This window comes from Phlebotomus papatasi, chromosome 1, assembly GCF_024763615.1.
Source record: "Phlebotomus papatasi isolate M1 chromosome 1, Ppap_2.1, whole genome shotgun sequence".
NCBI classification, from domain to species: domain Eukaryota; kingdom Metazoa; phylum Arthropoda; class Insecta; order Diptera; family Psychodidae; genus Phlebotomus; species Phlebotomus papatasi.
Genome location: NC_077222.1, coordinates 24,024,585 through 24,040,849, shown reverse-complemented (window position 1 = coordinate 24,040,849; position 16,265 = coordinate 24,024,585). Strand labels below are relative to the sequence as shown.

Genomic DNA, 16,265 nt, shown 5'->3' with positions numbered 1-16,265 from the left:
TAACAATGGGTGTATGAAAATTTTATAGTACATGTTTTCTCGTTTACGTATAGGGAAAATATTTACTTTAGGTTTTCTAAATAGCCTGTAAAGTATTCTATAATCAGGAACAGTTATAATAAACGTATTATAATATACCTTTCCGTATGGTGGGATAAATATACTAAATTTTTGTAATTTTTTCCTCGGAGCACTGTGAGCTAAATCCGAGATCAATTTAGGAATTGGCTTCAAATAGTTCCATATAAAAAGGCCAACTCGCCAGGGGGTTGGTTATAAGTATATTGTGTTACACGGTAATTCATTTATTCCCCTTTTTGATTAATTGTAGAGGCGAATATGAAGAAAAACATATCTTGCCTGAATATCAAAACTCTTAGGTTTGTGACACTTGGGGTAAAATAGAGTTATTTGGAATTTTGAGATTTCCTCATTCCTTAAGATTGGTTAAGACTATACTTCTTCGTTATCCTGTTCTTTTGCCTATCTTAAACAGTGAGAAAATTTCAGAACTTCAAAATTTAAATTTAAATCCGATTCCAAATTACCCTGTACCCTGCGAAAATTGGGACGCTCAGAGCATAAGTAGACTATTTTAATAGGGAAATGCATACAAATTTGTTCGTTGATGGATGGAGAACCTGTTTGCTTAAGATTTAAAAGCGTCTAAAGGATCCAGCAACATCTATTACAAATTTATAGTCAATTGATCGTTTATATATCGTTGGTTGGATCAACACCTGTGCTAACTACATTTCCTTTCATTCTGCATTCGTCGCAAATGATACATCGCTATGTAATCACTTAACGAATGGAGACACAAGAGAAATGCAGTTAACACAGTTTGCTGATCCAACCGACGGCGACGATATTCCGTCGTTCATTGAATGTCGGGATTAACATAAAGGATTTTTTTTAAATAGAACTAAGCCTTACCATAATTTAGTTTTGCTTCAAAATTGGTTTCTGGAGTTGTATTATACCATGGTAAGGTTCAGTATTATTTAAAATTCCTTTTACAAAGGACATAATGGATTTATTATAAGGATTATGATTTTCTAAGTCCACTTTTCAGTATGACATTATAAAAATATTTGAACTTAAGTGAAAAAAGATTGAAGGTATCTTAAAGCTTTTAAAGCTTGCTGACGCTAATTTTCTGTTTTTATAAACCGTGAAAAATTCTTAATTAATATGAATTTATAAGAAAATGTTGAACCTTAAATTTTTACTACCAAATAATTGATAACAAGATTTTACCTCGTTCTATCACATTGAAGATCATTGTCAGTTGATTGATGCAATATGTCCGAAAATTTCAAAAAGAGCAATCCTTCTCAATATTTATTTGCTGTAAAAAAATATATATTGATGTTATATATTTTTCTCCCACTTCAGTCCAAAATCCATTCTTTGGTCGAAGCCGCGTGGTTTGGATGCGAAAGAGTGGGAATTAGTAAGGTGATCTCGAGAGGGGATCCACCTTTAAATGCCCTGGCCATTTGTCTTGAGCCATTTAGTCAGAGTGTCTGAGAGAGGAAAATCCAGTGAAAGCTCAGTGAAGTGAAAGATGTTCAGAAAAGTGCTTTTATTGTTGTCTTTTGTGGTGTCCCTAACATTGGGTTTGCCGGATGGAGCTCCTCCAGACACGTGCGTGAAAAATAATCGACCAAATCATGGGAAAACCACGTCTCAGCCAATTCACACCCTCCCCTATCAAGTGGTCGCCAGTTCAAACACCTACTCACCAGGAAGTACCATCCACGGTATGGCTAAGGATTTTTAGGAGGATTTATCAGTGAAAGAAAAATTGGCAGAGTGCTTAATTGAAGAACCTTGTGAAGTGATTATGTATAATTAGCGTGCTTTTTTCACTTTCACGGTGGTAAACTTCTGTCGGGGTTTTAAGTGTTCTATCTTATGTCATCCAGGATCTTATTACACCATTGAAAAAATCTTTGCTTATCTATTATATTTCTGAAAAGTAGTATTTTAGAAAGATAATGTGATATTAATACTTTCTACTTGACGAAAAAACATTGAAAAATTTAGTTGGTTTTCTATTGATATTTTCTTTCGAAATGTTGCAAATTTGATAAATTTAAAAGTATCATGTAAATTCTGTTTTATTTTTAAAAAATATCTCAGTCAGTTCATATTATTTTTAAAAATTAAATTTAACAAAATTTGCATAATCTGAAAAAAATCTGAAAAGAATTTTCGCTTATCGAATAATTATTTAAGTTACATCTAGGAAGTGAACGTTTTTCTTAATTTAGTCAATTTTTGAAATCAATACTTCCTTTACAAATACAGAAAATAATTTTTTAAATTAAGCAATCAAAAATCTATTTTTTAATTTGAGACCGATCAGATCCATATCGAGTGTCGTTTAGATAAACCATTGGTGTAATTTCCACATCAACTGTATCAAAATTTATTATAACAATATGGAAATACACTACACACACTTACAAAATTTTTGATTGAAGTGACGAGTAAGATAGGACAATTGTTGATCAAAGCGACAGATATACGCTAATTAATTTTAATTTATTTGTCGATGGAACTGCATCGAGTTTTAAAAATAAGTGTTTTTGTGTTTAATTATATTTTTTGTTTGTTGTTTTTTATGTAAGCATTTATAAAATTTGTATATCTTTAAAAATGTTTATTTAAACTCTACAAATGACACAGAAAGGACTTCGAAAAGTTTCCTGGTTCATGTAGGATTCGTAGGTTTCCATGTAAATTCCCTGAATTTCTCGGGTTTCATTTTCTTAAAGGGTTCATTTAAATGATGCTTGATTTCTTTATAATACGCGTTTTAGACTATCTTAAAGGTCTGTCCCCATTTAAAAATGCTTCCCAATCTTAGTCCTAGATAAAAAGCAATTTTAATGGGTTTTTTTTTTTCAAAGTCTAATGCATTACTTGTCCATAATGTCCAATCTTTAGTCAACATATTTAAAAAAAAAAAATTGTCATACGGGCTTCAGACTTAAGGCTATGCAATCTGGCTTAACTCTTCTAATTGATGTTTAAGATTAAATATTAGGGGCAAAGAATCCATTATATATTGAAAAATCAAAAAATTGCTTGTTATTTAGATTTTTGAGACCTTCGAGAACTGTGCTAAACCTCCAGTCTGAAGCCGGCAATATAGTTAAGCCTTATAACAAACCTTAGGTCTGAAACCCCGAACAACAGTAAGTTCGGGATGATTTTTTATATGGGCTACATGAATCTACTTGGGCTAATTTTAAAAAGTTTTAAGTATTGTGTAAAATTTATTGTTAATCTGCTTTGATTAAGGGGTAACAATCAAAGTGGTTCAAGTTCCCGATTTGACACAAATATTTATGGGGTACAGGGCTTTCTAGCTAACTCTCTGGATTCCCTGATTTCTTCTCTGGGTACTTTAGTGACCTACATGTATGATGTAGGCTTTGAAACAGAAACGTTCCTCGCAAATTCACCAAATTTTCAAGCATTCCTCAGTAATGACGGCTTCAGACTGGAGGTTTAGCCCAGTTTCCGAAGGTTTAAAAAATCTAAATAAGAAGCAATTTTATTGATTTTTCAAAATCTAATGGATCATTTGCCCTTAATATTCAATTCTAAACAACAATTTCCTAAAAAATCGTGCCTGATGAGGAATTAGAGGAGTAAAGCTAGATAGCTAAGCCTTAGGTCTGAAGCCAGTATAAGACTGTCTTCAGGCTAGAAGCTTAGCCCAGTTGCCAAAAGTCTCAAAATCCTAAATAGCAACCAATTTAATTAGTTCCTCAGATTCAAATAGATTAATTCCCCTTAATAATCCATTTCTAAGTCAAAATTTTCCAAAAATTTTCGACTAATAAGAAATTAACGAAGTTAAGCCTTATGGCCAAGCCTTAGGTCTGAAGCCCGTATAACGGTCGTACGCGAACGGGTTCACTGCAATGAGTTACCCAAGAAGAAATTTCTTTTTAATATTTAAAATTCTCTGAGTAAGACATAATAAAACCAAAAATTCATACAATCCGTTTATGCAGTGGTGGAAATAAGTATAATTCCACCCATTAATCCTTAAAGAAACTTAACAAAAAAAGAAATGTTGAAAAAAAAATCATACGTAGACCATAAGGTCCTTTCATGCCAACATAAAAAAATCGACATTTTGATTTTTTATTCTAAGTATTTTTAGAAATATAATAGAATTTTGTTTTTTTAGGGTGGAAATAAGTATAATTCCACTCAATAAATTGAGCGCTAGGGTATTTATTTTTGACCAAATTTAGGTTAATATCTTTTATTAATTTCATTTTTAACTATAATTAGTAAATTAAGGTCTATTTTCTGAAGTTTTGCATTAACTTTTAACTGAAATATCGCAGGAAAAATGTTTAACGAACCAAAATAAGAGAAAATTTCAGCCTTGGTAGGGATGGATCTTAGGAACTAAGAAAAATGACTAGGTTCTATCAGATAATTGTCAAATTTGTAAATATATCCACCATACATGCCTCTTAATGTACCCCAAGGGTCAAAAACCTTCAGTTGTTAGAGGCCAAAAGAGCTTTTTACCTCTAACAGTGTTGCTTTTCAGTGAAAAAAAACTTTTCCACCGAAATTTGATTATAAAACGATGGTTTCTGTTTAGTCTGTCCTGATGCTTTTGTCTCAAAATGGCATTCGTTAGTGACCTCGGGTCATCGTCGCATAAAAACTAAAAATTATTGCAAAAAAGGCTTTTAACAGTTTAGAGGCAAAAAGCTCTTTTGGCTCTTATAAAGTAGCATTAAAAAACTTGTCAAGGTCTTGATTCTATAAAGCGTCTTTAGTATTCATTGGTTGGCATGAGTAGGGACAGACCAGTAAACACGATACATTTTCGAATTACCTAAAGCGTCTTAAAGATCAAACGTATTTAGACGATATAACTACAGGAGTTTTTTATATAGAGGAAGGCTTTCAGGTTTGCAGACACTCTGGTTTGACCACTTCATAATTTTCCCATTTTTTGAATTAATATGACGTATTTTTTTTAAGAAAATGAGTGATTTAAGACTAGTTATAAAAATACACTGCCATATACTGGTCAGATTCATTGAAAGAATATGGGAAAAACATAAAGTGTTCGATGCTAAAGTGTGCGCGAAGCTTGAAAGCCTTTCCCTACTGCAATGCGATCAGAAATTTATAAGCCTATGGAAATTCAATAAAAATTATAAATAAAATCATATTTTGAAGAAATAAGAAACAAAGTAAAATTAATTAAAATTTCCTAAACTTTTGTACTTTTACAAATTTACTCTTCTTAACTTTTAAACTTTTAAATTAGTAAAGAAATTTTTCAATGTTTTCAATGGTGAAATAGGCTCCAGGATACGTAATTTAAATTAGGAAATTTGTTTATTAAAGATTTATCTTTTCAGTAACAATATCCGGAGGAGATGTCTTCCGTGGTTTCTTCATTCAAGCCCGAGATGCTCAGACCAATGAATGGATTGGTGAATGGCAACAGAGTGCCAATACCCAGACCATTCCTGAATGTAGTTCAATCACGCACGCTGACCCAAAAGACAAAGTCCAAGCCACACTGATCTGGCAAGCACCGTCAAATAAACAGGGACAGGTGTACTTTACGTGAGTGTCGAAAGCTTTCCTTTCGCTCAGACCAATCAATGCCCCTAAATTAGCATAAATTGTGCTTTCGGGGCAAATATGTCTCGGCAAATAAAGCTCTCAATGAGATAGCACGCAACTAGTTGCATTTGAGTCATCAATCCAAGTGCAAGAAGTGATTTTCTCACTCCCATAAGTTCCCCCATTAGCCGCAGAAATTGTGCAAAAGTGCCGGTTCGATAAAAAATAACGTGCTTCTGTGGGAGACACATTGTCGGCTTTTGACCGAATGGCTAAAATAGTGACTTTTAATAGCTACCTCAAACACCTCAATTGCCAATCCATGAGCCACTTTCCGATCATCACGGCAGTTCTTTTTCCTCGTACACGCGATATACGGGGACTAAGACAAAAAATATACGGTATTAATTATTTTGAATGTCAGCTCTCGCGGTTGAATGCAACTTCTTATGCAAGATTTGTCCGAAAGATCAACAATTCACTGTCTAATTTAATTATTTGCCATTAACTTTTATCATGTGGTTTCCATTCTCATAATTTTATTGGGACATTGAGAAATTAAAATAAAAAAGAAGCAAAATCTTCTGAAAAAGCGGAAATTCTCCCACGGTGATTGAAAAATTTCACATTCGATATCTTAATTGCAAATCAACATTTAAAAAAAAACTTTATGTTTATATTGCTCATATTGCCGGTCAAAAATTAATTGATTATGCAACTGCAGAAATTTTATGACGGGGTTGTAAGATTTCGAAAGTTATAACTTTTATAAAGAGCAAAATCATTGCATTAATGATCAAATTTGGGAAGATAAAAATTTTACAAAGGCTAAATTTTATTTCTTTGTGTGATATGATGAAATGTGTCGTTCTTTACACATCTTAATAATCTATGCAATAAAAAACTAAATCTCATTAGCAAAAATTAAATTTGGTCGAATTTATAACTTTTCGTTCGAGCATCTTTTAGTTCAGGAAAATTTCATTAAATCAAAATTTACGTATCTTTCTTACAAATTTGGTATATCCCATTCTTTCACACTCGAAATTGGATTGACCTAAATTGAATTTATTGTGACATTCAAAAGAAGGAAAAGAAGACGAAAGAGCAGGATGGATATATTCAAACGTTTGAGAAGGAAAAGGATGTCAATTTTGATTTCATGAAGTTTTCATAACATAAAACGTGTGCCCGAAAGCATTAAAAGAAGAAAAAGAAGTTTATTCCACAGGTAAACATTTTAGATCAGGAAAATTAAATATAATCTAAATTCACATCCCTTTATTTATCAATCGTATTGCATTTACCTGTCCTATTCTTTCACAATCAAAATTAGATTGACCTAAATTGAATTTATTATGGCGTTCAAAAAGGGAAGAAAATTGCGAAACAGTGGGATAAACATTTTCAAAACGGATTGTGCATTTTGATTTCATGAAACTTCCCTAATCTAAAAGATTTGCCGGAGCTATTACATTTTATCTGCAACAATCTTTGATGTTTCACAAATTATATCCTTTTTCCTAAAAGCTCTGACACATCTTTAGGATCAGGAAATTTTCTTGAAATCAAAATTCACATCCCTTTCTTTCTCAAAATTTGATTGACCTAATTTGAATTTGTCGTGACGTTTAAAAGAAGAAGAAAAAAGCGGAAGGGCGGGAAAGATACATGCAAAACTTCTGAAAAGGAAATGCATGTCAATTTTGATTTTATAAAATTTGTCTAAACTAAAAGGTGTGCAAAAGCCACAAGAATTTGCTTTCTTGCTGGCCAAAGTTTTTAATCAAATTTAATTTTTTATTGCTCATTAGTTTTTGACAGCAAGATTTGGCTATTTAGGGTGTCATTTCGGTTATTTAAAAATAAAATTTGGTTAGTAATTATTATGGCCCCGGCACACCTTTTAGATCGGTAAAATTTCATGAAATTAAAATACGTCTTCCTTTCTTTCTCAAAAGATCAGCATTAGTCTATCTCATTCATTCGGTCTTAAAATTTGACTGAACTAAATTGAATTTAGTGTGAGGTTCAAAAGAAGAAGAAGAGTGTGGATGAGTAAGATAGACATATGTAAAACTTTTCAGAAAGAAAGAGGAGTGAATTTGGCTTTATGAAGTTTTCCTTATTCAAAAGGTGTGCCAGAGCTATTACGATATAGCTTTTGGATCAGAAAAATTTCATGAAATCGAAATTCATATTTTTTCTCAAGCGTTCTACATTTAAATATATCTATTCTATTCTTTCACAGTCAAATTTGGATTAAGATAAATTAAATTTATTCTGACGCATAAAAGAAGAAGAAGAGTGCAAAAATTGGGATAGATATATGCAATCACTTTGAGAAAGAAAGGGGTGGAAGTTTTGATTTCATGAATTTTTCCTGATCTAAAAGGTATACCGCAAAAATTAATATTAAGTGAAACAAATTACGAAGCTCAAGCATAAACACTTTGGTTTGCCGCATTAATTAAATTCTTGTAAGATTTTAAACATTAAATCGATATAATTCCAAAACCAATTTTCAGAATATTAACATTGAACATAAAGAGTGGCTTTTATTACTACATTTACTTACCAAAATGAATAAAATTCCACTAAATTTTAGATTAATTTTCTGCAATCGTTGCACTTTCCCTTCTGATCGAGAACTCTTTCCAAAGTCAATTACATAAAGCTAATGTAAAAAAAAAGAAAGAGAAGCAACAGCAGAAGCAAATTGATCACGCAATGGGGAGAAATTCAAAATCATTGTCGATTCTGTAATAAACGCAAATCATGGCAAAAAAAAACTGAACCCATAAGCTATAACCTTTCACTTTCGGACATCTCCTGCTTGGCCCAGTGGAAATTGCCATCGAAATTCGATCCGCTGCATCTTGTGCTAAAATACCGCGAAGGTGAATAAACCTGGTGGATTTTGATGGACGGATTTGGGCAAAAAATCAACAAAAGTGTACCCATTAATTTGCTTATCAGTGGATCAATCTCGAATTTGCTTTCACACTTGGGCATGTGGCAATATCCATTGAAAGATAATTAGAAGCCGTGTTTCGTGGAAGAAAATGATATGGTCGTGAGGAGTTGATATTATTGGCAATATACTTGTTTTTTCGGTATGTCGCAATTCCGTGAGCGGCTCTTTGTGGGGCGTGTTATGAAATTGTATAATCTCATATGTCTTTCTTGCCCAGACACTTTAAGAATATATACACAGTGATCGATAAAATAATAGAGTCAGATCCTCAGGATCAAGTCACCAAAATCAAAATATTACCTGTAATATTTTAAAGTTCAAAATAATTGGCAAACAAAACCCTATTTAATTTTATAGTATTTTAGAAATATAATTTTTTGAAAGAAGTTTTTTTTTGGAAATGTAATAATAAAGATTTGACAATTTTAGTGCTACATTTTGAGTACTAAGCTATAATAATTCAGTAGATTTCAACGGAAATCACGTTATGTGTCTCCTTTTATTGTTAAAATTCTACTATTCTGTTTTAGTTTCAAATTCTAAGTTTTTAAAAGCATTCCTAAAGTACAGTAGACTCTCACTCAATCGGCTCTTTTTCAATCGGGCGATAAATTTTGTTGACAATTTTCACGCTTAATTATGAAGCTAATTTGCTCAAATTCGCTGTAGTTCTTCCTATTTTATCGTGATTCTTTATAATTGAGCGCTTTTTGAGGAATTTACAAATGCTCTGATGCTCAATTCTATCGCTAAACCGGATGACATTTTGCCCCATATTCCCGATTGAGAGAGAGTCTACTGTATTTTTGAAATCTAAAATGCAGTAAAATGATCGATAAAATTGCTGAAATTGCAATTATTCCATGTCTATTAACAAATGCATGACTACAGCATCTCTAGGGATGATTCCTCAATTTTTCTAATTTTATAGAATTATCATCCAGTGAAGACCTTTCGATTTGACTTTTAAATAATTAAATCGGTTGAGCAGATCCAAAGCTATAGACAAGTAAATACCATAAATTCGAAAATATCATATTTGCCTAGATTATAGATTACGACGATAAAGCAAATTAGATTACAAAGTGAAAAGGAATTGGGAATTTTTAGATTTTTACCGTGTTTCTGCTTTGTAATATCTGTTCTAGTAATATCTAGTAATATCTGTTCTAAAAGAATATTAAAAGGGAAAAGCAAAGAAGGGTCTAAACTTTTCCGTTCAATTACAATACGGTCAATCACAAATATGAAATACAGTAGACTCTCTCTCAATCGTGAATATGGGGCAAAATGTCATCCGGTTTAGGGATGGAATTTAGCGTCAAAGCCTTTGTAAATTCCACAAAAAGTGCTCAATTATAAAGAATCACGATGAAATAGGAAGAACTACAGCGAATTTGAGCAAATTAGCTTCATAATTAAGCGTGAAAACTGTCAACAAAATTTGACGCCCGATTGAGAAAGAGCCGATTGAGTGAGAGTCTACTGTAGGGGCCTCTCGACATTTCATCTTTCCATACGTTTTTGCATACAGGCACTGAAGACTATTGGCAAGTTTTTTCCTAAAGAGAATTGACTTATGAGTCTGATATATTTCGAAATCGTGCATTAAAAGCTATCTAAAATACATATTTCATAATGTTCGCCGAAATAATACAAGAACTACGAGCAAATTTGTTTATGGTGCGGTGCAATAGCTGCAAAATTTTTACAAGGAAAAGTGAAAAATAGCTTCACTTTTTATTAGGTTTGATGGGTCCTTGTTTGAAATAGGGGAAGGTGGGGCTACTTTGGGCTGTGGGGCTTCATTGCTATACTATTTTTTCGCCTATTGCTAAATGACGCTAGGCCTTACAGTTATTTTATTTAGATCTACAATTGTTTTGTCTATCCAAATTACATCATGTTAAAACCAGGGCAGAGCATTCTCATACATTTTTCGTACAAAAAAGTGGTATATTTTTTCTTAAGTGGTTTTTTAGTTTTGGTATAAAACCAAATGCAATCATTTTAAAACTTTTACCAAATGAAAGAGGATCTAATGTTATGTTATTAGCACAAAATTTACAATGATTGCCCGAGGATAATAGTTTCTAAAACCTTTATGAATAAGACGTAAAATTCGCAATTTTTTGAATTTTCTGACAAATTTTCTATCTGTAACACCAGTAAAATTTTAAATTCAATAAAAATATATTCTCTGTATATGTGGCTACAATTTCGTGTTTTATATATTTTTGTGGGATCTAAAGCTCAAAAATTATAAAGTATTTAAGAAAAATATACCATTTGTGAATTAAAATGCTCCATCCGTTAGTTAATCATCCTAGGTTAAAACCCAGTTTCCTTTAGAAATACGAGAAAAAATCGTATAAAAATGCAGCCCCACAGCTCAAAATAGCCCCACCTCCCCCTATCAAATAGAACACGGTATATTTGAATTTAAATTATGCTTCATTTTCATAAACAGTTGAATCCTACCGAAAAAGTTCTAAAAGCTAGAAGAGACAATTTTTTTTTTAATTCTGGTCAGATGAATAGATTAACAAAAGTTCTTCTAACTCTTAAGGTCCCTTTAAAAAACATTCTAACCCATCAGATAGTATTTTATTATAAAGAAATATATAATTATTTTAGTATTGCGAAGTAGAAAGTGATGAAGAATGTTTTCAAGTAGAGCAAAGTATTTTTAGTGAATTCGCAAAGCCCTAATCCTCTCGTTCAGTAATAACCTCCCCGATTTGAGAGCTCTCTCCGGTTGAGGTTTTTCCTTTACCGATTTGAAGGTATATCAGAGAGAACTTACCTAAAAATCCGTTGGAAATTCGAACGTTTAAACCGACGAGTTACACAAAAGTAAGCAAGTTCATCAAAAGGACATTTCTTTGAATGAAATATCATTTAAGAAATCTTCCATCCTTAAATTCCACAAAACTACACAAAAATTCACTCTTTGCAGCAAACGTTTGCACAATGTTGTTGACATTGTTGACGATTGAAGTGTCAAGAATATCGAAATTCGAAATGGCAGAACAATCAGCGCTAAAGCGGCAAGTATGTGAACTTGCACTTTAGGCTTTCGGTAGATTTTCGAATAGGTTTGGCTTGGCTTTGGATTTGGAGTGGCTTTGTCTCTTCGAAAGGTTATTACTGAACGGAACCAATGTTTCACAGATTTCCATCTGGATGTTTAGTCCAATATTCGACGATCTTAAAATTTTATATAACAAAAAATTTTACAGGTTTTTCAAAATCTAATGAATAATATTCTCTTAATATCGTCGATTGGATCAGCAACTGTGCTTACTGTATTTGCTATGTGTCTGCATTCGTGACAAACGCCACGCAAAGATTCGTCGCTTACATTGAATGCTGACACAAAGCAAATGCAGTTAGCACAGTTGCTAATCTTACCGACGATATCTAATCCTGAGGCGCAATTGCCTGGTAAGAAATTAGAGGATTTAATCCATATGGCTAAATCATAGGTCTAAAAACGGTATATAGATTGGAGTTTAATGGCAATGAGGGTTGAATTCTAAAATTATTAACAATGAGTCTCGGTCAATATTCCGAAATCCACAATCCTGGATAGGTCGAAATCTTGTAAAACTAAAACCTCGGAAAGGCTAAAATCCTGAACGCCGAAATCCCTAAATTCAAAATCCCGTATAGCCAAAATTCCAGAAAGCCAAAAAATCCCAAATGAGTCAGAATACCGACAAGCCAAAATTCTGAAAAGCAAAAATCCCGAGAGTGAAAATCCCGAAAATCCTAAATGAGTCGATAATACTGAGAAACCATTAACTCGAAAAGGCCGAAATGCCAAACCCTTTATCCAAGACCTTTAGCCAAAATTTCGAATTCTTCAAAATAGTACTCCTGCGCTTGCTAGAAGGAAAGAGAACTTTTCTGTGTTTCAGTTATGATCCGTATTACACATTATGATCTGTATAATTTCGTCCTTTCAGAATGTTGACCCTTTCGGAATTTTGTTTTTTTTTTGTTAATTTTGGATTTTCTGTGTTTTGGCTTTCAGGATTTTGGTAATTTCATAATTTTGGCTTTTTGAGATTTCGGCTTTTCAGGATTTTGACTTTAACGATTACTGCCGTAACCGAACATAAGATATATCTAGAAAAATCGATATAGAGAAGCGTAAAATGCGATCGTCTGATCGTCTAGGGTTAAAATTAGGATCGAACTCAGGACCTTTGCCTCACAACGATTGTGCTTTTTTTCACTTTCGTTTTTCATGGCGATTTTTTATTAATATATTGAAGCATTATACGTTTTTTTAAGGATCGTATTACATATTTAACCTAGAACAAAACTGAATAACTACAAAATTATACAGAATAGGTGAATTTTTCGAAATTACATTACTATTTCGGAAGCCTTTTCATAATTTTTCATATATTTCAGAGTTCATTTTAATAAGCGATACAATAAATAAAAAAAAGATATAAAATATATATATATATATATAGAAATAAAAAAAATGCAATTTTTGTCTGACTCTATTATTTTTGCGACCACTGTAAGTTGTGTGACTTGGTGAATGAGAATAATTACAATTTTGATATTTGTATGCCTTTCCAGGGGGGCCGTGGTGAAAGATTATGGAACATATTGGACCGACATCATCGCCCAAATTCCCGTCTACCAGCACTAGATTTAATTTTTTTTGCATGCAACAAATTGTACGCCAAAATTTGTGAATTTTGCAGAGGATGAAAGGCCAACAGCATGGAATTGTTTTATCGTCTGTTTCAATATTTTCTCATTTCTTTCACATGCGTTTTCTTTCTTTCTTTTTTTTCCTTTTCACCTTTTACACACTGTGTGTGGGCTACAAATAAAATTCAATTCACATGTGAACAAGATCCAGAGGAATAAATAAGAAACGAATTCTCTGTACCTACAATTTGTTTTTCAATCTCAATGTTTTATCTTCCATCTGGTAAAGCACACCTTTTACCCCATGAGAAGTCAAATTACTTATTGAACTTTTCTTATTGGGGTGAATCATACTATTCCTTCCCTTCTTCATCTTTCATCAAATTGATTTCCCTTCCAGAGGTATTTTTTTTTTCATTTTGGACAAATATTCTAGACAAGTGCGTGCAATTTTGATTGAGAGGAAATGGGAGTTTCGTTGATGTTGTGCAGAAATTCTATGACATTAATTACCTGGAGAAAGGCATAAAATATGTAGAAGTAATTTATCGCATTTTATTGCGGTAAAAATTTCCCAAACTCGTATTGCAAGATTTCCACGATTTAATTCATCATCACGCAATTTTTTCCAAACATCAATAAGGCAACGTGTAAATCGGATTGCTCCAAGTGCTACCTCGAAAGCTTACTCAGTTTACTAATTGTTTTACAGCTTGAGGGGGAACTAATCGAACAAATCTGAAATATTGTTTAAATTTAAATTAATATAGTTGTATTTTAGAGATAGAACCTCCGTTTGGATCTAGTGTTATGTCTAGCAAATTTATTATTAAATTTTCAGTGAAGATTATTACTAATTTATAGAGATATAAATAAACCCGATAATCCCCTTAATTATGAGATAAAGAAAGTATAAGGTTTTAAATTATATGTCAATTAAAAGATGTCCAATTGCGAATTATGGTTATTAAGAAGGCTTTATCTGTCCCATTTTAGCCGAATATTTTCCGTAATTAAAGATTTAACTCTCTAACGACGAGACACTTTCCGACAGAGTCTGATTCGGTGTATTTTGTGCTTCTATGAACGATAGGGACAAAAATAGCCCAAAAATTTAAGTAATTTTTATGCCAATACCAATGAATAATATTTTTCGCTTTAATGAAAAATATTACGTATGAGTATTGTAGTTTTTATTGCCAAAAGGTTTTTGTTAAAAAAGAATTGGAAAGTATAAAAATAAATAAAATCAGTTATGAATTTGAGAATTTAAAAATTCGCCATTTTTGAGCTTAAATATTTACTATAGAGCAAATAGCTAGAGACTTGCAAAAAAATATTCTAGATTCCTTCAACCTTCTACTTTACAATTATGTACAGACATAAGAAAAAAAATAACTTGAGGTGATTCAGGAAAAATTATTTTCTTTATGGGACACCGGTGTTCCAATCGTCCTTAAAGGGTTAAAAGATCTGCTATCCGCTAGACCAGCTGCAAAGTTTAAGAAATCTTAAAGGAGTTATTCATTCCGACATATTCGTGGAAACTTCGTTATTGCAAAGTTTTATTATGTACGTTTGAGCCGAGTGATTAAAAACTTTAATACTTTAAAGATTTTTATCAGAAAATATCAATGAGGCTTGAACGATTTATTTCAAAATTTAGGAGAGAAATAATATAATAAGCAAAATATTCCTAGAATCTTTTGAATTCAGTACTCTATTTCTGTGTTGTGCCTTTACACAGTAAAAAATATTTTTTACATTTTACATGTAAAAAATATGTAAAAACGTTAAAAAATATGTTAAATGTAAAAAAGGAAAATTAAACATTTTTGAATCTTTTAAACAATTCCTGTAAGCAATATCAATATTGATATTGCTTACGAAGAATATCAAGAAAACATTCTTGGGAAAGCCATGAACAAAATTTTGTTATGAAAACCTATTGATGTGAATTAAGTCAACGATTTTGTACACATAAAACATACTCTCTGTGGTAAAATAACGTTACTATTTTCTAATTAATAGTTCTTCTTCCACAGATATGTATTTCAGAATGTTGTCTGTATTAAATCCTCACATGTTGATTTTTTTACCTTTAACGTATAAGAACCAAAATTAATATTGTTAGTCAACATGAAACACAATAAGACATATAAGTACAATTTTTCCACTATTCGCAAATAGGGAAATAGTATGACTTGATCAATCAATTTTTAAAACCTAAAAAAAATATTTTTTAATAATATGTTTAGTAAAATAATAGACTTTGATATAATGATACGTAAAAGAACTTGCGATTTAGTGTATTTGCAATAATTGCAATGTAAATATAATACAGTGATATATTGTCTACATTATTGATTATCATTTATCCAGAAATTCAAACTAAAAGAAAGTGCTTCAAATTGAAGAGTTGATCAAGAATTATTTAGCTTTTTTTGTATTGAAAAAGACAGTCAAAACTCCAGGAGGGCAGGAAAAATTAAGGACTTTGTGGTTAAAATTGGTAAAAGGTTAAAATTGCAATTAAAGAGCGCACAGTTGCAGCACAAAACGGTTGAAATTGAGTATAAAACCCTCACAGCTTTCGAACCAAACGTTTAGCAAATTAGGTCGTTTTTACTCGGATTCTATGCAGATTTTACTAAAAATCGATATAATATCATAATTTCTGTGTGAATTGTTGTTCAATAAGTTAGTATCATTTTAATAAATAAAGCACGATGGTTAGCAAGGAGACACTGATCCTCTTCATGAACATTGTTTTCTGGAATGTGATGTTTTGGACAAGGTATATAGCAAAAGAAATAAATCTGAATTTCAATGATTTTTACAATATTGATGATTAGCAGAACAGAACATTTGGAAAACTCCCTGAGAATGTAGATATAGAAGTTCAAAAATTCATTTAGATGAATTGAATTGAATTGAATTGAATTGAATTTTATTATTCAATTCAATGTTTACTATT

At 31.8% G+C, this 16,265-nt stretch overlaps 1 protein-coding gene across 1 annotated transcript; it reads left to right on the top strand.

The window, feature by feature from the left end:
• Window positions 1-1,406: 1,406 nt before the first annotated feature.
• LOC129798286 (putative defense protein 3) lies at window positions 1,407-13,532 on the top strand. Its single transcript, XM_055841345.1, has 3 exons — window positions 1,407-1,766; window positions 5,421-5,631; window positions 13,211-13,532. The coding sequence occupies exons 1-3, from the start codon at window positions 1,571-1,573 to the stop codon at window positions 13,281-13,283; spliced, it is 480 nt and encodes a 159-aa protein (XP_055697320.1). The 5' UTR covers window positions 1,407-1,570; the 3' UTR covers window positions 13,284-13,532.
• The last annotated feature ends 2,733 nt before the right edge of the window (window positions 13,533-16,265 follow it).